The sequence below is a fragment of the Anser cygnoides genome, chromosome 2 (assembly GCF_040182565.1).
Source record: "Anser cygnoides isolate HZ-2024a breed goose chromosome 2, Taihu_goose_T2T_genome, whole genome shotgun sequence".
Lineage (NCBI taxonomy): Eukaryota > Metazoa > Chordata > Aves > Anseriformes > Anatidae > Anser > Anser cygnoides.
In genome coordinates this window covers 23,330,493-23,352,083 of record NC_089874.1, presented here as the reverse complement: position 1 = coordinate 23,352,083, position 21,591 = coordinate 23,330,493, and the positions used below count along the sequence as shown (strand labels likewise).

General features: G+C 39.3%; 1 protein-coding gene across 12 annotated transcripts in view; it reads right to left on the bottom strand.

Moving 5' to 3' along the window:
- The window catches only part of ADAM22 (ADAM metallopeptidase domain 22), a 142,631-nt gene that overhangs the window by 32,321 nt on the left and 88,719 nt on the right, over positions 1 to 21,591 (bottom strand). For all 12 annotated transcript variants that reach the window (XM_048061701.2, XM_048061700.2, XM_048061704.2 and 9 more), the window contains exons 10-23: positions 19,397 to 19,468; positions 18,209 to 18,375; positions 16,132 to 16,216; positions 15,578 to 15,668; positions 13,468 to 13,519; positions 11,487 to 11,586; positions 7,921 to 7,992; positions 7,324 to 7,416; positions 5,092 to 5,172; positions 4,760 to 4,810; positions 4,417 to 4,480; positions 2,608 to 2,713; positions 1,391 to 1,507; positions 520 to 688 (exon numbers count right to left, since the gene is read on the bottom strand). In XM_048061701.2, the coding sequence (XP_047917658.1) occupies positions 520 to 688; positions 1,391 to 1,507; positions 2,608 to 2,713; positions 4,417 to 4,480; positions 4,760 to 4,810; positions 5,092 to 5,172; positions 7,324 to 7,416; positions 7,921 to 7,992; positions 11,487 to 11,586; positions 13,468 to 13,519; positions 15,578 to 15,668; positions 16,132 to 16,216; positions 18,209 to 18,375; positions 19,397 to 19,468 (1,320 nt within the window). The remainder of the gene's footprint in view (positions 1 to 519; positions 689 to 1,390; positions 1,508 to 2,607; positions 2,714 to 4,416; positions 4,481 to 4,759; positions 4,811 to 5,091; positions 5,173 to 7,323; positions 7,417 to 7,920; positions 7,993 to 11,486; positions 11,587 to 13,467; positions 13,520 to 15,577; positions 15,669 to 16,131; positions 16,217 to 18,208; positions 18,376 to 19,396; positions 19,469 to 21,591) is intronic.

The following is a 21,591-nucleotide window of genomic DNA, read 5'->3' as shown; positions in this document are numbered from 1 at the left end:
CAGGGCCACAATAAAGCCATAGGTTCTGCACTGAGCAGAAGAGCTGCCCTGCTAGCATGGTGCCAGCTCGCTGTTTTCTTCTCTGGAGGGAAGTAACCCTCAGACAACAAAATCCAATGACTTTATGAACTTTCCTGGCTGTTGACACGATAAGGAGGGAATTAAAAAGAGCATTTGTAAGAACAGAGCCCCAGGTTCCTCAGAAATGGGCAATAAAATCTTTATATGCTCCAGAATGTTGCACGAGGAAATATCATTAGGTTAGCCAAAGCAATGGCAAAAGCAATGGTTGGTAAGATTTTTATAAAATTAATGCATGCGATTCATTGTTTAGGATGCCTGGACTGCAAGGCATTATGTTTACTTATATGTCTCCTCCCCCTTGCCTTTTCAAGTTTCTTCAGTATTACGACTTGTAGGGTCATGCTGCTGGCTTCCCACGAGGCCTAGCTAGTCAACTACACAGCACTGGGTACTCATCAAGAATGGATAAAAGGAGTAAAGAGTATGAGAACATACACCATGTCCTGAGCAAATCTGGTTGTCTGTGGTGCCTGGGCAGGTGCTGAAGTTGAAGGACTCAGCGGGGAGGCAGCGATGCTCAAGGCACACCATATTCGGCCCACACGGCGTCCCGTTCTCCACGTAGCCCAGGTCCGTCTCCTCATCGAGCTTCACATGGCCGCCACTGCAAGACAAGAAGAGCACCCCAGAGACTTGTGCTGTTACCAGACGGGACTGCTTGAGAAACTTGTCTCTGTGCTGCTACCTTCATTTCTGTCTGCTTTGTATAATGCCCAGGACCAGGGAAGAGTAAGCACTGGCTTATTCACCTCACCAGCCTTAACGTAAAACAAACTACAATGGAGTATATCTACATCAAACAAATATAATGGTGAAAACAAAGACCATTTTTCTTGTATAAGAGCTTGTGTTGTATAAAACATCGAGTTTAGATGTGTAGGACTTTATTTCATCTTACAGCTGTGAGAAGCTATGAGAACACACCAGGTCTATAATTGGGCTTCAGTTAACATATGGCAACGTATTAAGCTGCCAGTTAGTTTTGGCAATGCAACATATGTCTAAGTATTTTCAGTACATTAAGTACTCTACAAACATTAAAGAATGTAGTATGAAGAGGCCAGAGAAGAGCATTATGTCTCTACAGGCAAAATTGACTACTATACAGAGGGGTCTGCAAAACAGCTGTGCTCCCCATACACAGTCAAGTTCCTGAAGGTTACCAAAGTTTGAGCTGGAAAAATGATTGTTTGTTAACAGGACTTTTTTTTTTAATCAAAACATTTGTTCTCAACTTAGGAATGAGAAAGCTGCTTTTCCATGCGAGATGGATATTAACTGTTCTATTTTCAGGATTTCCAATTACCTGCAATTGTAGACTTTTCCAAACTGCAAGACAGACGATGTGATTTCACCATCAAGTTCTCCAAGTCTGGGCACACTAGATATATTCGAGCATAGAAGGTATCCACAAAGCACATCCCTGCATTGAGAGAATAAACAGATGCTCACCAAAAAAGATAATTAAATTAAAATGCATGATCAAAAAATGTGTTTTTCTTCACTTGCTTTGTAACATGTTTGTTATTCCTTGCTTTTCTCTTACTGACAGTAACTCCCATAAATAAAGTCCCGTTTCCCACAAAAATTACTCTCCTCAGAGCTTATACTGGGGAAAGAAGCTTTTTTATGAAGCGTTATCAAAAATGCTCTGCAAATGGGGAACTGTCAAGAATAAATCACATCAAACTGATTTAATATCCTATAAAGATACAGTAACTGCCCCACAGAGAAGCGGTACCTGCTGTTTTTAGACAAACATATGACATACGTAAGGGAACTAGAGATAGATGCTGAAGGGACTTTACAACTTGTGTGCAGAGCCTGGTGCATTGTCAAAATAGAAGGGTCAGGTCTTTCCCATATTACGACGTGTTTTAGTCAATGAGTTTGTAATGGAACAAAATTAAGGTTATCAAATCTGTACAGAGAGCTGGGAAAGACCATTACTTCACCTGTAGGCAGGATTAGAATTTATATGGCATTGACAAAATAAAATACTGAAAAAAACAGGATGCAGTTTGGTGAGGCCTGGAGAAAGGTTTACAAGTGGGCAGAAATAATCAGCTGCATAAATACAGCTACATACATACAGCTTAGGCAGCAACTTGCAAGAAAAGATGTGGAGGGTTACAATATAATGAACACTGAACAAAATTCAGCTATGCAAAGGCACAGCAGAAAAAGCAAACAACGTTCCGGGATGTGAAACAACAGGCTACCTCTAGGGCACACTGAATAACCCCTCTGCTCCCCTCTACCCTGCTAGCCCCACCAAGAGTACAAGGACCACTTTTTGTCCAAGTGTTCCCAAAGCTCAGATGGTGCTCACTTGCTTGATATCATCTCATTTTGGCATTCCACTCCCTCAAGACTTTCCTGCAGTATGGTCTGTAGAACATGACCTCAGGTCAGGAAAAGTCTGTTCAGTACAGAGGCTTTTTGAACCTCTTCGTGACGTCTAAAGAACTGGAGCAGGGATAAAAATCCCACACCAGCTGTTTCCTAAATGGATCGACTTACTGTTTATTGCACTGTATCCAAGAGTCCTTGTCTCTCCCACAGTTTCCTTTCTCAGTCCCTTCAATATTCAGCTTCTCGTAGCAGTACCTGTCAGCAGCTGTCACTTCTAAAAATAGAAACAAATCTCTTCTAAGATGATGAAGACTTTGAAAAGCCAAGTCCTGGGAAATGGGGATGCACAACAAAAGTGAGCAGAGCTTCCCAATCTGTCAACTGCAGTATCATGGTCTGCAGGTGGGTGGTGAAACTCTGCACAGTAAGCTCAATGAGAAGTTTTATGCTGGTAGCACAGGATTGTTTTAAGATTTTGTTCAGATTGATCAGGTTTGTTGGTCCAAAATGGCCAAAAGCTGCTGAAATAAATCAACAAATATGAGTACAGGCTCCCCAGGTGGTTGTTAATGAGGAGTAAAACATAAGACTTCAGAATAATACCAGTAGGTTAATCAACGCTAAAGAGAGCTGGAAAAGAGAAGGAAAAGACAGAAGGCAGGGGCATAGAGGGAGTTATGTTTCTCTTTTCATCAAAGCTAACCAGCACCAAAGCATGCTCTGGAAGCACCCCATTAACCATGAAGCCCACGTAACCTCATATCCGTACAGGAGGTGCCAGGTACTCAGGTGAATTGCTCACGAGACCTCCATGCGTTACCATTCAAGTAATCCTGCTGATATGAATAAGCTTTCAAAAGGCAACAATCTGTTTGAGTCAGACTCCAAACTAAATTTAAACTCCCATCTTTCTGTGACTTGCATGAGGAACTCATCTTAAGCATTGGCTGCATTCCTATGATTTCCCAACATAATGAATCAATTCAACATGCTTTTCATCTACCAAAGGTCCTGTGTAAACATATCACCGAAACTGTTGTAGTCTGCATGCTATTTATACAACTGTGTAACACATCTGGTATCCAATAGTGGTATTTCATGGGACCATACAGAAATTCCTGCGTACTTTCAACACAGGTAAGGACATAAATGACACCTTTTTGTACTGCAATGAAACTTAATTCATATTTTCCAGTCATGGAAAACAATTAAAGCTCTCCTATAGCTAGAGCATTGTCAATCAAACATGAAGCAGTAGAAAGTAACTACAAACTAGAAAAATAACTACAGATATGATGTGCTTGATAAGATGATTTAATTTATCATCCAGATCAAAAGAATCACTTACTTTTACCTACTGGTGAGCGTGGTTCTCGTACATATGCAAGTTCTTTTGAAATTCCAGTTTTAGCTGAATGATGGCAAAGTACATATTGTGCCCCATAAAAATATTTTCAGCACCCAACAAGCATCATTCCAGAAAGCCTTGTCTTTGAACAGGGATATGCAGCCTATGTGCTGGACTGAGAGATATCTTTATTGAGCGTCCAGTACAATTTCTTTGATCTTCCGTACATTCCAAAATAGGCTGCAGGTCTGGCTAATGAATAGCTTATGCCAAAAAAAGGTAGCAATGGACTTGCGATCTAGTGAACTAGGTGATGTAGTCAGTACTAAAACATCTACAATCAGTCATGCAAGAAAAAAACAAATGAACAGCATAAATTGAGAGAACTTAATTCAAAGTTTGGAGACTCCAATAATTGCTCAAAAAAAAACAAAACAAAGCAAAACAACAACAAAAAAACCTCAAGGGCAAAGTTCAAAATAGAGCATAATTCTGGTTCACAGCCAATATGTTTCATAATGTGCAGTTCTGGATGGTTTTAATAGTTCTGAATATGCCTCTTTCCATAATTCTTCTTAGGTAAGATAATTTTTCAAGCAACCAACTTAGAAATATTAATATTTACTCACTTTCACCCCAGATATATTTACACTGACGGTCTCTGGTTTTACATCTTCCCCCAAAACAAATGCCCTAAAAAGAATGAAAAGATACAGAATAAACTTCAAATAAGCTGCTTTTCAAAAAAGGATGTTTAACATATAGACTTGCCACCTTTTCTAGTGAGGCAGCTAATGCATGACTCTACTTTCTGTTCATTTAAATCCTTAGCTGTAAAATTTGACCAGCACCTCAAATTCAGGAAAATCGACAGCACTGTCTCAAGTGACTTACAAAGATCTCAGGCCATATTCTATAAAAAGGAATCCATAAAAGCAGTAAGAATGTAAAAGAAATTGAAATTGTATTTACCTGCTTGTTATCACATGAATATCCATCCATTTTATGAATATTGGGAGAACACTATAGAAAGAGAAAATAACTAATAGATCATTCAGACAAGCTTGGAAATAAAGTGTACAACAAATGGCATAGGGAAAATAATTTCATTTTCATGTTTTCTTCTGAGCTTACACCAGATTTAATACATTTTTTATACACCTTACTATAGAAAACAGTAACATTCATAGTTACTGAGAGACTTCAGGGTTGTTTTTTGTTGTTTTTGTTTGTTCGTTTGGTTGGTTGGGTTGGTTTGTGTTTTTTTTTTTTTCCATCTCTATGATGTAAGATATAAAAATCACCTGACTGGAGTTTCCTGTGCAGTTCTCTGCAATATCACAATCATTCACTGCTTCTCGGCACAAAACTCCTTTAGGTTCGAACTGGAAAAAAAAGGACAGAAAATCATTGTCTTGGTTTCTCCATTGCCTTAAATGCAATAATTTCTTCGTGTCTTAACTAAAATAAAAAATAGAAAATTTTCAGGTGCTGACTGAATTGGGAAGATTTTCCTTTCCCCAGTAGGGATGTTGCACCACTCAAGCCATAGGCTGTTTGCTGGTGCATCAAGCTCAGGGACAAGCAGGATGAGTGCTGTCCTGGGGCCCAGGACCCTGGGACCTATCACACCCACACTGCAGTGGCTTTTGGCATTATCCCGACCAGGCCATTCCACCTTTTTGTGATTCTTTCACTCTTCTTTTTAAACAGAGTGATCTTGATCTTCTTTGTGAATTCATTTAAGATCTAGGGATCAAGAACACTATAAAGCTCTTCGAACAATCATTATGATTATTACAAAGCCCCATTCCTGTTGTAGAACAGAAACTATTCATAAATACATTGAATTCCATGTGACTTGACACCAACTTCTAAGTCACCAGATATTTAACAATGAAAAATGTACCAACGAGCATGTATGCATTCACAATCTGGTTAAAGACTGCCACTGTAAAGCCTCAAGACCTGTAAAAGCAGGAAGACATCCCACTAGGGGCAGCTGTTAGTGCCTATGTCATGGGCATACTACAGAGCCCTTACTTTCCCTGGAAGGTTTCTTAAGCCTGTGCTGCCCAGGTCATCCTGCAGCTGTGTGACTTTTTGCTGGATCTGCATGCACTGGGGTGTTGTTTGGGACAACTGCTATCTCTGCAGCTGGTGTGAGCAAATACTTGTCAGTGGAAGAGCAAGACCCTGGTACTTTCTCAACCTTCAGCTTATCTTCTCCCTACCTGTCTGGAAAAATGCAGACAATGTCAGAGATGCTACAAGATGCTGGGATGTGCACTCACCAAGTTTCGCTTGCAAGCCCTTTTTCACTCTTGTTTTCAGGCAGGGTACATACAGCAGGGGGGAAGATAATGTCAAGTATGGGAACTGCTAGTATAAGGGCTTTTGAGTTGTCCTGCTTAACATCTCCTAGGGACATGTGTTTTACAAAAATCTGCCCTTCTCCTCATCTGCTCGCCTTCACCATTCTGTACATAGACAAGCCCTTGTCTCATTTGCAAATAATAAAAAAAAAAAGCTTATTTTTTTCTGAGAGTCTTTAATATGATGCCCATGTGATAAATACTTGAACAAAATTCACCCACACTGGCAATCTGATATTTTTTTATGTTACATTAAAAAAAGGAATGCGCTTCGGCAACTGTGATCAGTTCCAGCATAATCTGTGCTTTTTCTTTTTTTAACATTTGGATGAGCACAGTCGAGAATGTGATCTGCAGTTATTATTAATGTTCCTCCCAAGGAAATGAAACCCGCAAATGGTGAAGATAAAAATATCACACATAGTACACCATCACCATGCTAACACCATTAATAATAATTAACATTATTATTAAATGAGCATCAACAATTATTTGAAGCCATATTAAGCTGGGCTCCCTCACAGCCTAGATCTCTTTTACTGTTTACTGATGTATCAGGAAGAATATCTTATGGTTTGCACAGGGCTTGATTCCCTTTATTCGGTGGGATTTCAGTCAGTGCAAACATAAGGAGACACAGGCAGACCTAACTGAAAATGAAGTCAGGTGTCTTTTAGATGAATATTTCTGAATGCTTCTGCTAGCTTTTTTTTTTCTTTTTCCTTTCTTCCTTCCTTCCTTCCTTCCTTCCTTCCTTTCTTTCTTTCTTTCTTTTTTTAATCACATCCTTTTCTCAGGCTCTTTGTGGTATGATTTTCCCATTCAGCCTCACAGGGACAAATCCAGAGCAACGCATCAGGCATTATGGGAGTGACATAAAGCACAGACAAGTTTGAACAATGATGTCTAATGAAATCTCACAGGACTTCTTCATCCTGATCTGAAACTGGAAGGCTTAGATTCTCCTCTGTGTTTGACCACAGTCCCTGCCGCAAAAAGCCAAATCTAAAAGGCAGAGAACTGCCCCAGAACAAAACAGTTTTCAGACAATTTTAAAAGGCAAACTTTCAGAAAAGGAAAACCAAGGTCTGAGATGAAAAACACACATGCTGTGGTGCCTGCAGTCAGCTGGCTGTGTTGCTGCCTGGGGGCTGCACTTACCCGACACTTCCGACAGCAAAGCCCATTGCTGCACTGGGAGCCTGCCGTCAGGGTGCACGTGTTGCAGCACTCTCCTCCCTCACTGGCACACTCCTGAGGAACACAGACACTTGTAGCAGAATACACGAGAAAAGCAGATAAGCCCCACACCTCTCGTATCCCATCTTGTCTTAGTGTGTTACCCAAACACATTTTTAACCAGGCTTCTAGGCACCTGGAGGCAGAAAAAAGCATGTACTGAGGGACATGAAGATGCTGCACAGCTGTTTGCTGTGCAATATAAGAAATATTTTTCCTAACTTCACGACATCAATCTTTAAATACTGACATTTGAACACTGACCAGAGACATGTTTCCATCAAGGATATACTTTATAATTTTTAAGGCCTGATTTTGCATAGGTAGCTATTGCTATTACTCTAAAATTGATGTGGTAATAAAATATAAAAGTGCTAAACTTATTTGAAAAAGGTGAGAAATGATGAGTCCTTTGCTCCAGAACCTTAGCATTGCCTGTCTTCCTCCACTTAACATTAAGAGTAGTGATGGGCAGCTCCTGGAGAATCGAGTTGCTAATTTCAAGCACATTGCACTTACTGATATCGACCCACAGTCACACTCTTCTCCATCTTCCACAAAGCCATTGCCACATTCTGGAGGATCCAGAAGCTGCAGGGCAAAATCAGAAATCAAAGGGCATGTCTCTCCTGAGGAAATCAGTGTCACACTTTTTCCATACAACAGGTTTTATATGGCTAGCACTACAAATGGCTTGACTGAAACACAGTACCAAACCCAGGGAGAAGCAGATTGTAAACAAAACAGATGAAATGTGCAGAGACCAAAAAACACCTAACTCAGCAGTTGTGCAGAGTTACATGGAGTATTCTGCATTGGAGTGACATTTTCACAGCAGATTCAGTTTGAGCAGAAGCCACAATCAAAAAGAAAAGGTGTGACAGTAAAACAACATCACATTTTCATTATTGTCACAGGAGTTGTAGTTGTTCTGGAATTCACGTGATGAGGGCTGTGTCACAGTTTGAATCCTGCATTATGCCTTCAGAAAGAATAACTGTTAAAAATGTCCCTTGGGACCACACCACATGGCTCAGAAGTGCAGGGAGAGTGAACAGGCTGGGAGTTTTTCTCAGTTTTTGGTACAGTCAGATGCTATTTCCTTCTCTTTTTCCTTTACCACGGTCACGAACTTGCAGCAGTTTTCCATAAGCTTGCGTCTCAGGCACAAGAATGTGTCGCCAGTGAGGCTTCTTCCCTTCTCTTTCCCTTCAGTCTCCCCACTAAACTGTAACTTAAAACGTCTAATTCAAAGAATCATAGAATATCTGAGTTGGAAGGGACCCGGGAGGATCATCAAATCCAACTCCTGGGTCCCCAAAGGACCACCCAAAATAAAAATAAAAATAAAAATCAGATCATGTGTCTGAGAGCACTGTCTGTCCAATCTGTATATTTGTAGTAGTACTTTCCTTTCCCAGAGGCTAGATTCATTCACTGTACTTTACACAGGACCCATGCCATGCTCTTTTAAGGGACACTTATAGTCTGTTCTTTCCAGTTTCATTTCCCTTTTCCTAAGATTTCTAAAGGTAATTCTTCAAATAGACTTTTTTTCTTTTGGGCATAAGAAAACATAATAGTCGCCTTTAATACATAAATGAGAAGGTGTAGAAGTGCATCACCAAGACAGCCTGAACTCAGAGTTCTCCAAATTAAACTAGGATCATTCCACAAACCTCTCTGCTTACGAGCCATCTGCACAAGTACTTCAGTCGTGGTGTAGAGTGGCTCTCTCTGGCTGCTGCCTTTCTACCAGCAGCCCACAGGACGGAGCATCACCCCACTTACTCTGTGACACAAACCAGCCCAAGGTTTGTGGCACAGACTGATCGCTATTGTTGGATCCCCCAGCTGAAATGGAAATTCGACTGCAGCATGCAAAGCATGTGTAGAACGTTACATTAAATATAAGCAAGCAATTATCTACCAGAGTTATTAAAAAGTTGCTAAAACTGTTTGTTTCCTAGATATTTTCCGGGAAAGCTTAACTTCTTCAGTATCGCTAGGTGTGATGCACAATGCAGACAAGTAGATGGCCATAACAGAGGGTAATGACTTAAAACATCGGGCCAATTTGCTGCAGTATGCAGGTGCAACTAAATAGGAAATGAAAGAAAAAAAATTACATAGCTTAACCCCAGAAATTATTATATAATTCATCTATTCATGTGAAAAGACCTTATGCTCAGTCTGCTCCAGGAGTCATTAATGTAATTTGGGGGATCACAGCTGATGTTACAGTGGAGCACTGTCAAACATTGCACCTTGACACATCGGTTTCATCTCATATTTCTTGAAAAGTGGAAGTAAGTTGTTGTTTCACCGCCCTTTCTAGAAAACACTTGTATTTGACAGCCTTGTGAATTAGACAGACATCCATTGTTAATAACTTCAACACAAACCGAACAGCAGTACATAGAAGAGTATCAATCACACTGGCTTCCACATCTGACTTTCATATTTTCATATGCCATTAGAAAAAAAAAATTCAAACGCCACTAATCTAAATTGAGATTAGAGTAATTGTGTTTTTCAGAGTGACAGATGTATAAATGAACATAATCACAAAAGCAAGCCCTAGTGAAACAGCATTATACTATGGAAACTATTCACTCAGCAAAGAAATAAAACCATCAATATCTCTCTCTCTCTGTCTGTAATGAGATGAGAAAAAGCAAACTTCTAAAATGAAGGAACATTTTAAAGAGTGAGAAACCTTACATCTTATTAATGTATCACAGTGCTTTCTCTCCACTTTTAATATGCTCTTCCATGAAAAGGGGGCAAAACTTTGAGAAATAAGCAGACACAGCTTATCCAGATGTCATACATTTTCTTCCTCTCTTTAATATTTATTGAAAATCTGTGGCTGACAGAAGATATGCTTTTCCTCAGCCACACCAGGAGGAACATGCTTGCACCAGAACTGACTTTGTTTTTTATATTATGACCATTTCAGCTACCAACTCATTTTTCCATGTTGGACTGTCTGCCTTAGCCTCTTTCCTTCGCTTTTTTGAAAGACAGCCATTAAACAGAGGATGTTTAATGATGTTTATGTAGAAAAGACTCAAGATCATTATCCTGATTACTGTATGTTTTAACATATGCTTCAGTAAATGGAGCAGGAATATACTGAAACCCTACTGCAAATACTCCAGTGTAGTAAGCATATCTTAGCTGGAATTTCTTTAGCCCTGCTTTGTATTTATTTCTCTGAAATATCTCAGTTCATCATTTCATACTCTTTGCATCCTTCACATTAATATAGCTCTTTAGCTGTCAAAGTTCAGACATGAGAAGCAAAGAAAAGGAGAATACTTTCAAGAGATTTTCCCCACTTCTCTTGATTTCCAAGATTCATGCAGCAAGAACTCTGATTTCATCCTTTAAGACAAATTTGGAGGGGATGTGCCAGTCATTCAGGTGGTCCTGATGCTTTTGTAGCTCTCCTTCCTCCCAGCAGCTCCATTGCATCTGTCCTCTGCTTCTCAGGGCTTTCTCTCCTGCTCTGTCTCTTCCAGCATCAGAAACATAAGGCCAAGTTCTCAAAATCTCTTCTGAAAGCCACAAAAACTTTGCTTTCTTCAAGAGGCAGTCTACTAAAACCACTTGTACCCAATGGTGGCTGAAAAGCCACTTGGCTGCACAGCTCTGCACACCCTGTTGCAGTATCTTCATCTTGAGACAAATGTGAAATAAAACCGATCTTACTTCAGCTTCCAGAGGTTCACAGCCAAAGACATCAGTCCAAAGAAAATGAGAATTAAAGTCGTGCAAAAATTTACCAAGACACTTGAAGTCTCAGCTAATAAATTCAGCAGTATGTTGTATTTGCAATATTCAGAACAAAATTGCATGAGGGATCAAAGCCTGTGAGAACTCTCTTGGATATGAAACTACTTATTAAAAACAGATTTAAATATAATTTCCTAAATAGTACAGACTAAAATCAGCTACTTTCACTCAGATGTCACCAGGAAGTTGGGAATGTAAAGAGAAAACAAAATCTCAAAATTTATTTGTTTGTCTGTTTTTTCCCCAATATTATCACTTTATTTTTTCTTGGTTTTATTTAATACCTTGGTTGGTTTATTGAAAAGGCAGGATCCACCTCCATTATTTAAAAATTCATGATACTCTTCAATATCACACTTGGAGAACTTCCTTGGAAGATAATACCTGCAAAGAAATAAGGTAGCAGCATTATCTTCTATAGTGCTTTTTATAGTACATTTTCTTTCTTCAAAGTAGTTGTAAAGAAATACAATGTTATACATTAGAAAAGGTGCTAAAAAAACACTGTTCAGCATCAGACTGAAGATATTTGCTTGAAATTCTTTTTAAATTTTAAATCAGTTTTAGTAAATGGCAAACATCTTTTAATGACACAGAGCTCATGTAAAGTGAGAAGTATAAAAGATTTCCCCAAGTTATTTTATGCCAAATATCACAAATCCTATTACTCAAGGTGTAGTTCTCACAGACATGAACAGTTCCACTAAAGGGCCTGATCTCAGAAATACATTTATTTCTTCCTGTACTTACCACAGGAGACAACAGCTGCCTTTCCCACACAGCATCCTTTTAAAGATTGCTCATGGTTCATTTCTCTCTTAGATGAAATTGCTCTCTTGGCCCACAGAATTTTTTTATAATAGAGTTATACCATTTTAAGATGTGTTTCTAATGAACATCAGCTAACATTTCAGCTTCCCTCTCTCTTGTGCCCCACTGAATGAAATTCGTTTGAGCACAGATTGCCAATCTGAGGTGCACTTAAAAGCAATATGAGCCTTAACAGATGTGAAGAATCTTTTGCATGGATCCTTTCCACAGGGAAAGAGGTCTTCCCAAAGTAACTTAAGTGATCTTTGTATTTAGGCCCTTAGTCATGACTAGGGACAGACTTTGGAGTCTCAAGGACTTTCCTGTATCAGCTCATCACTGGATAAAAAAAATAATGTTAACAGAAATACTACACAAAATAATCCTACATTACCAGGAATGATGGCTTGCAAAACATAATCTCTAGTGTTTATGACTTAGGTCTAAGAACTGAAGAGACTGTGGAATTCAAAATCCTTCAATAATAACCTATATATAAATACATTTTTTTTTTTTTCGAGTGCCTAATTATTTTAAAGGTCTGGAGTTCAGATAAAGAATTTAAAGAATGTTAGATGAGGAATCACTTTTTACAAGAATGAAGAATGACTACCACATTGACTTTTTAACATACTAAAAATCAGAACAATCTTACCTAGCTTGCTTTTAGATAAACAAGGTAAAAAAAGGCACAACAGATTCTTCCAAAGAGCTTTCAATTAAATGAGGGGATTTTTTTGTTTGTTTTTTTGTTGTTTAAAATTGTTCTGTCCAAAAAGCTATTGTGAAAATTTGCAAGTCAGATTGAAATTCTTTTAAAAAAATGGAGTACTGTTTGGATCTAAAACTAGACTATAGTCTAATTCGTATGCATGAAGACTGGTCTGTAATATGAAGAATTAAGGTCTGAACACACACACACACGAAAGCATCATCAAAATCTCTCCAGTGATATTATATGTGGGTATAAGCATACTAAACTTCCAGTGGTAGCAGTTTTTCTAGTGTTATCACACAAATTAGAGGATAAAAAATGAAATCTGTAGATGAAAGATTGCAATAGAACCTCTGAAAACGTAACATACATAAATTTGATCCCACTATTTTACAGATTGGGATGTGTCATTGTTTGTTTCCACAACTCAGCAGCAAATTCACAGAAGAGAAGAAGTGAAACATGGTTCTGCTTCTTTGCAATAACCCTGCTTTGTTGTTGAGCTTCTGTGCTCGGTGAATTAAACCAGTGGTTACTAATGATCCTCATATCCTCTCATTAAATCCCTCATGCATTTCTTTGAAAGTGTCTATTAGAAGTATGTTTTACAGGTAATACTTTACTTTCTGAAAATTAATCCACACAAATTAGTCCACTGAAATGCAAAAGGCAAACATTTTCATGCTTCTCCTTTATGTCATTGTATGCAAGACTTGACTTTCCTCTAATGAATGCCTTACCCGGTGTCTCCCATTATGCATCCTGACCACGTGTCCTCACACTTACACTCACCTGACAACAACAAAAAAGTAAAATTTACATCTTAAGTCTCGTGAGTACAAAATACATTTCTTATCACAAAAATCACACTGTAATGAACTCCTTTTCAGATTTAAATACAAATTGAAAAGAATCATTTGTTCCTTTATGCACAGCTTAAGTATATCAGTGCACAATGACAAGCCTTCTTTCAAAAACTATACATGATTCTGTGCATTCCTAAGCTTTGAAAATATGTTCTGTTTTTCTTTCCTTCCCTTAAATGAAGTCAGATGAAATTGCAATGTCAGCCTCTGGCTCTTGCAAATCGTGAGTCAGCTCTCCTGATGTCTCCCATGCCATGATATTTGATCCCCAGATTTTCAGAGTTAGAAAAAAAAAAAAAAAAAGAATCAGTTTAATCCATCTTCTAAGTTTTTAGTTCTCTTCTTCTCCTATGCTAATGTGACTGGGGAAATTTTAGCTTGAAGAAAAAGCAAACAATAATGCACACAAAAATGCATAATACGGTCAGTAAACATGACACGGTACAGATGGATCTAGCAGCTTTTTTCCCTCCCTTCTTTACATGTTCCCAAGCATTCAGAGTGCAGCCCTCCCCTCTGCTTTCAGAACTGTCTTTTGTGCCTCTTTCTATGTATATGCTCTGCACGTATGCTTTTTTACCCTTCTGTTTCTATTTGCACTACTGTAACACATGAACCACAGTTTGCTGCTTCCATTTTAATAGTGCGATTAGAAAGGAAATGAGGCTCTGCCCAACAATTATGTCTCCATCTTCCCTACCCAAAGACTTGGCCTTCCCCTGTGATCAACCATAAAAAGGGGGAGCCACCTCTACTACTATTTTCACTTTCTCCCTGTCCTGATATCAGGTTAATTATATGCAGCTGGAAAATGAGTACTGAACATGTAGATAGCACAGAGCATCCATCCCACATTTCCAAATGTTTTTCAAAATAAAAATATGTGAACTGCAAAAACCTTTGCAAGCAGATGTATCTCTGCATTATATGCTGTTTCACAATGGCTGAAAACAAAATTCATCTAAGCAGATATCTGTTACTCAATATCGCAATTATATTTTAAAATGTAAATTTAATACACTTTCAATATACTGAATTCTTGCATATCCATTAAAAAAAAAAAAGCAGTACTAATCTTGGTTATTCATCAGCTACAAAAGTATGCATGATCAAATAACTAAGCACTTCAATTCATCATTGAAATAGTTTCAAAACTGTGTTATCATTCTAATCATCCATTGCTGCCCACGTGCTGGGTCTTCATCCCATGTGAAGAGGGAATGTGAGGTGTTTGTGGGGAGGGGAAGATCTGAATTAAGGCAATACAGGCAAACAGGGGTTACTAAGAAGTTAAATACTGAGGTTACAGTAGACAAATGGTAGCAGCGTGGTGGCAAATACAGGAGATTTGGGTCATATAGAAGAGGATTTCATTCAAGGCAAACAGTGAAAAAAAGCTTTGTTGATGTTGTCAAATCCATTCTGCATAACAGGATTGAGGTGGCTTATCTTAATCCATAGGTTTAATAATGTCTGTCTCTCTACCTTTGTGTTGTAGGATGGCAAACGTTCAGTTTGGGGGTGTGACATCAATCTCCCTGGAATGAATGTTGACAGACACCTTCATGATTTATTTTTAATGAAATGAAGACACCAGTGATTCCAGCAATAATGAGCAGGAGGAAATCACAGCATTTAAACAGAAAAAAAAACAATGGTATGTCAGTGTCTCCTCACGTTATTACGTGAAAAATAATAGTATTCCAACACAGAATCATAGAATCATAGAACCATAGAATGGCTTGGGTTGGAAGGGACCTTAAAGACCATCCAGTTCCAACCCCCTGCCATGGGCAGGGATGCCACCAACTAGATCAGGTTGCTCAGGGCCTCATCTAACCTGGTCTTGAACATCCCCAGGGATGGGACATCCACAACCTCTCTGGGCAAACAGTGTGAGAAACATTTTTAACATATAAAAGAACACTGTTAAGATTCTCCAAGATTTTCTCTAGAGACGGGGTGAAAAAGCAAACCAACTTACCACTTATTAGTTTTCTTCTGTCTGAGAAAATGCCAATATTTTGGGCCAAGGTTTGTGCCAGGGTAACTGCCATTAAGTCTGTCTTTCCAAACTGAAAGAAATTAGCAAGGTAGCACGAGTAATCAGATAGGTACAAGTATCTCAGACACAGGTGAAGCTTTTCTCATTTAAAGGCAACAAAAGGATGATAATAAGATGCACAATGGTATAGTTCTTACTTCAGATCAGCTAGAATATGGACAAGTGAGGAAGGCCAAACACTGGCTTATGAACAAGTTAAGTAAGAGAAAGTCTGCTTGTTTCTTGCTGTTGTATGAATGGCAAGAATATTACAGTGTGAATGACAGAATATTGCAGAATCTGCTGAAAAGTGTATTTGAACCCATATCCAGCTTTACTCAAGCATCAGTCTTCATTTAGACATTCCTTTTATAGAGCTGTACTAAAGCTCTGCAGCAGCAAAGCAGCAGCAAGATATTTCGAGGAACTGTACTGATAAATTCTGTGCAGACAATTTTCCACCACTTTTTCCTCATACCAATACCCACACCTACCTCATTCACACCTCCGCCTTTAAGCAAGGAGCAGATTCCACCAGTGTGGGCTACACCACTCCGACTGCTCTGGAATCGACTCCCCCTTTGACAAAAAGGAAAAGAAAAGGAAGTTTACCCCACTCAGCCTGTGAGTTTTGCATCTACCCATCCCAGTATTTACCTTTCTCATTTCCAAACAAGAAACCGGCATTTGCAAATGCCGGATGTCACCACTATGCTGCTAACTATGCAAAAACAAGATGGGAAGAACAGATAACCACTCACAAACCTCACATGACAGATTATCGCCTGAAAAGTTCTACTATCTTCCCTGTTTCTTCCCTCCTCTTCTCATATTACCTAACATAAAAGAAAATAAGACAAGAAGGGGACTACTTTCTGTCTCACCACCCTGTTCATTGACATACTCCTTCAGCAAGTGACTTCCAAAACCTACCCTGGCACATGCTACAGGCAGAGCACAAGACAGGTCACCATGCCACAATGCACAGAGGCCTGGTAAAAAACACGTGTCTAGTTGGGCAATGCAGACGTGGCAAAAATGAAAGGGAGATGTGTCAGTGGCCCGCTGATGGAGAGGTAGGTGGAAACTCCCCAGAACTGGCCTCATCCAGGGGACAACCACACTGTGAGCCTAAATTTAATTATGCCTCTGACGCTGACCACATCGGCAGGAATGATTGCCAGTTACCAGAGACAGAATATCCTCTATACCACTTCAGCTTACTGATCCAGCCAAGCTGATGCAAATCAGTTTTCTCAAAAGAAAACAGAAGAACACCAAGAAACAGAATGCAATGGGCTCATTGTGCTAAAGGGGAACGTTCATTTGTTACCAGCGTGCTGTCATACTTCTACTCCCAATTCAGCCATGTCTTACTCAGGGACCCAATTTTAGGATTGGATATTTCCAAGCAATCTATGAATGCAATACCTCAAATACCAGTGGAGATGGTGTTACGGACAGCACTGGAATTAGCATTGCAATGGTATCCAGAGTCCAATCACAGGGAGAAATAGGGCCCTCTTTGTTCTAGCCAAGCCACTAACATTCATGAGAACACTCCCCTCAAAGACCTTACAAGATCACCAGAAAAGATACATGAAAGATCGAAAGATTAAAAAAAAAATAAAAAATAAAAAAATAAAAAATCCCATTTTACAGAACTGAGACACAGAGAAACCAAAATCTGCAGGCAGCACTTGCAGATCTTACTAGTTCTCTTCACGTAGGAAGGCAAAGACAGTAATTAAGCATGTGTAAAAAAGCCCGAGTGGCTGGATACTGGGGCTGGATAACCTGGCACCCTACTGAAGTCATGTGAAAGTGAGGAGTTTAGGCTAAAATTATTCATATAGGCTCCTAAAACAGTCAGCAGAGAGGGATGAGAACTCAGCGGAGCAATTCACCTGGCTTGTCTCCTGCGGATCAAAAATATCATGAACCTCTCTTTTATTTGTGTAGATATATTTTGCTATATCAATCTTACTACCAAAACAATTTTGAAATTTGGAGAAAATAAAATCCCTCCCAGCTCTTGTAATGCATGTCTCTCTGGAAGACAAACTGGTTTGAGGATCTCAAACACTCACTTCAGTAATCCTGCAGCATGCAGGTCATTCAGCGGAGAAAAGCAGGCCATAGTGCTTTTTAAGCAGGAAATCTCATGGGTTTCAAAGCCAATGTTCTGCTTTTAAATAGTCCAGCAGGGCTGTCTGTGCTCTACTGCTGAAGAAGCAAACCTATGAGGTGGAACCATGCATCACCTTGCAGGCTGCTGTTTGCAGAGTAGGTGATTGCACGGAACAACCAAGAATTAATTACAGCACATGCAGCTAGAGCTTCATACATTAAAACTAAAAGGAGAGGAAAACCTCTAGCTGCACTGGCAGGCAGGTTGTGCATTGGTTTAGCTTTTTCCCAGCTCCCCATCAGAAACGTCATTTTCTGAATTATGGCGGATTGCACACACAACACAAAGGAGATGCATCAGCCACTCGGGATAAGCAGCCCCCAAGAAAGGAAATAAAAATAAAAATAAAAAGTAAGAAAACATCACACAAGGTTACGTACGAAAAAAGGTGAACTGCGTCACTTTTCTCTCTGATAAAATCCCTCCTATATTTCATAAACTCACGTAGGGTCACCAAGGGGTTTTCAGATATGGTGAACTTGTTATCAGTAGCCCAGGTTTCCATGGCAACCAACACTATCCTGGTGTTAAGTTGTTCTTTATAAATCTAGTACAGTAACAGAACGAACAAAGATATTATGTCAAATAGAGTAAAGGTGAGGGTTACCCCTTCTGTTGCACCAGGTTGCATTTTTACGTAACTAAATATTCGGCTTGTTCTAACATACGTTAGGTTCTCCCAGGTGGTTCTGTCTCCCTTAAAAGCAGCAAAGGAACATGAAAACAAAGCAATATCTAGGTTTTAGGCCTAATTCTTCAATCACCCCTCCAAGCCCATGCACAGATCCCTTGCAGGTCCTGCTCAGGCAGAGGTTCATTGGTGGAATTTTAACAAATTGCTACAGAAGCATTTCAAACAGGTCAAAGATTTGGCACGAAAGGGTCTTTCACAGTGCCCAGCTCACCCCAGTGACACAAGAGGTATCTCTTATACCAACAGTGATCTACAAAACCCTTGTTTTCACTGCTATAAACCTCCACAGGAGTATTTAACCCCTTGTTGGCAGCTGTTCAATGCTGGGAGTTAATCCACACCAAATGCTTTCCAGAGTGGGAACTGCAGTTTTTCTTTTTCTAGTATTGCTTCTCAATAGTGAGATGTAAAAGCCAGCACCTCATCCTCCTAGTGAGCATCACAAATATAATCCACATAATCCATTTGTATGTCCCTATTCTAACTCATTTACTCAAATGCTGCTTCTTTTTTTTTTCTTCTTTTTGAGAAATTTTAGTGCATTCAAATTTCAGATGATTTTTTAGGTCTCAGATAGTCAACAAATGAACCAGTGTTAAAACCCATCCTGTCTAAGGTTCTCTTAGAACTCGAACTCAAGATTTTGATCTGATTAAAGGATACTTAAATTTTTGCAGCCACAAAAAATGTCTCTAATGCTTTATGCTAGACAAAGTCTTTATACATGACTGACTTTGTTTCTAGATGAAAATTTGTGAACGTTGCATATGTTGTTATTAAGTATACCATGAAATGACAACTGCTGCATTTATTGGCAGGAGAATCGTATGATTCATCTCACGCATAAAAGAACATTCAGCCAAGTGATACTTACTAAATCCGCCATGTTCACAACTGACTTAGCATAGCTGTTTGTATGGCCGACTGATAAGCGGTGCTTTTTACACTGTGAAACAAACACAGATAAGTTATAAGTACAGATCTAGAAAAACGAGCTCCATTTCTGGAAAAAAAAAAAAAGTAAAAAGTAACCACACCAACAGCAGAACCTCCATGCATGTTTTGGTCTCCTGTGCTGAATGTAATGCTAGTATGTGATAGTAGAAAATTGCTCAGAAAAGCACGTTACTGATATGCCTCATGACAACTGTTGTGAAGATCTGTTAATTCCTGTTTGGAAGCACTATTAGATTTTTCCTGAAAAAATGCTATAGGAACAGGAACCCATTGTTACTCTCTTCATTAGCTTCATTATTTGCAATTTTAAAGGCAATTTCCAAATGCCATTACAGAAATTAGCAACACAACTTCCACAGCTGAGTTTTATTTAGAGGTGTTACCACGACAATGCTTGTATCTGTGTGTTAACCTATCAGATTTCCTTTTTTTTCCAGCTCTCTCTCTTAGACTGTCTTTTGCATTTCTTAATTTATAATATCACACTGCATAATGCCACAGTAACTGGTTCAAATCACAATCAGACTGCAATGGCACCTTTACTGCAACCTGTATTACAGCGCAATAAAGATGATCTGTAACACTGAAGATACTTTTCCAGGTACTCTTGTCTGCTGAAACACCGTTATGAATGAGCAACATGCGTATGCAAGTCATAAGTATCTTAGACGAATTCAGGACTTAAAGGCAAAAATTTTCAGAAATGTTTGACTATCTTGTGCCCAAAGACACTTCACTTTGGATGGAGTGTGCTCCCTATTTTCTGGAAGTTTGGATCTTTTAGTGTCCAAGAAGTGTCAAGCAGCTGGGTGGTGGGAAAGGCAGGTTTATGACCAGAAATGTAGGGGGAAAAAAATAAAATAAAAAAAAAAAGAGGAAGTTATACTTACTAAAATAACAGAAGGACAGGACTGCAAAGCTAAAAATGGGACAAAGGATGAAATGGAAAAGGCACAAAATAATAATAAATAAAGAAGGGAAACAAGGATACGACTTGAGTTTATTTTTGCAAATAGAACCTCAGACTTCAGGCCTCCAGCTTCTCCAAGCATCCTACAGAAGGGTTTTCAGTATACTAATTTATAAGTCTGTTCTAAGATTTTAAGAGCTTTGTTCCCAGGGTAGATGCAATGGAGGAGCAGCCAAAGGGGCAGCTGGGAGGACACAGCACCCTTGCAGCAGTGAGTGGCGGATGGGGGCTGGCAGGATGCAGCTCCCAGGGCTGGGTAGGATGCAGCAGCTTGGCACTTGCATAGGCCGGTGGACAAACCACGAGGCTAATCACTCCCTTTGGGAGTATCCGAGGAAGGTGAAACAGCCCCAGTGGGGCAACCTCTGGATGGCCCACCAAAGTGTCCCCTGGACCTGGCGGCTGGCTGCTGAGTCCACCTGGAGCACCACACCTACTTCACACACACAGAAAAAGCAAAACACATGTGCATGCCACAGGGCAAGGGATGAGTCCAGAATACATAACCCTTCCTCCTCATAAAACAAAATTATTCATAGAATCATAGAATCATTAAGGGTGGGAAAGATCTCCAAGGTCAATTCAAGATTCAACTTATCTGGCCATGGATGTTAAAGACATTTGTTTCAGAGTAGAAACTTCCAAGTCGACTGACTCTTGCATTAGCTATAATTAACCAAAATTAGGAAACATTGTTCTTGGGTTTATTAGCCCAGACAGATGAGGTCCCAATGGGAAAGCTGCAGCTTCAGATCTTCAGGGCAAACACAAAAACACCAGTTAAGGGAAACTTGCATCCAGTATTGTTTGGTTTAATCCAAGAATTTATTGCTACACTTAGCAAACTGAGATGATGGGAGTACAATGGTATCATTAAAATTGTTCAAGGACAGTGACATATTCCTTTTAGATTCTGATGTCTGCTTTTGGCAGTTTGAGTATTGCTTGGGAGACGTTGTACATTTAGAAAGGATAGATATGTATGGATACGCTGATTTTAAAGCCATAAAAGACCAGCCTGAGGGCTATTAACAAAATATTTTTCTCTACATTTCTTTGGATTTATCAAAAAATCTAGTCACTATTAATCTCCCCACTGCCAACAGCAGCTGCACAACCGCAATAATTACATTATTGATGGC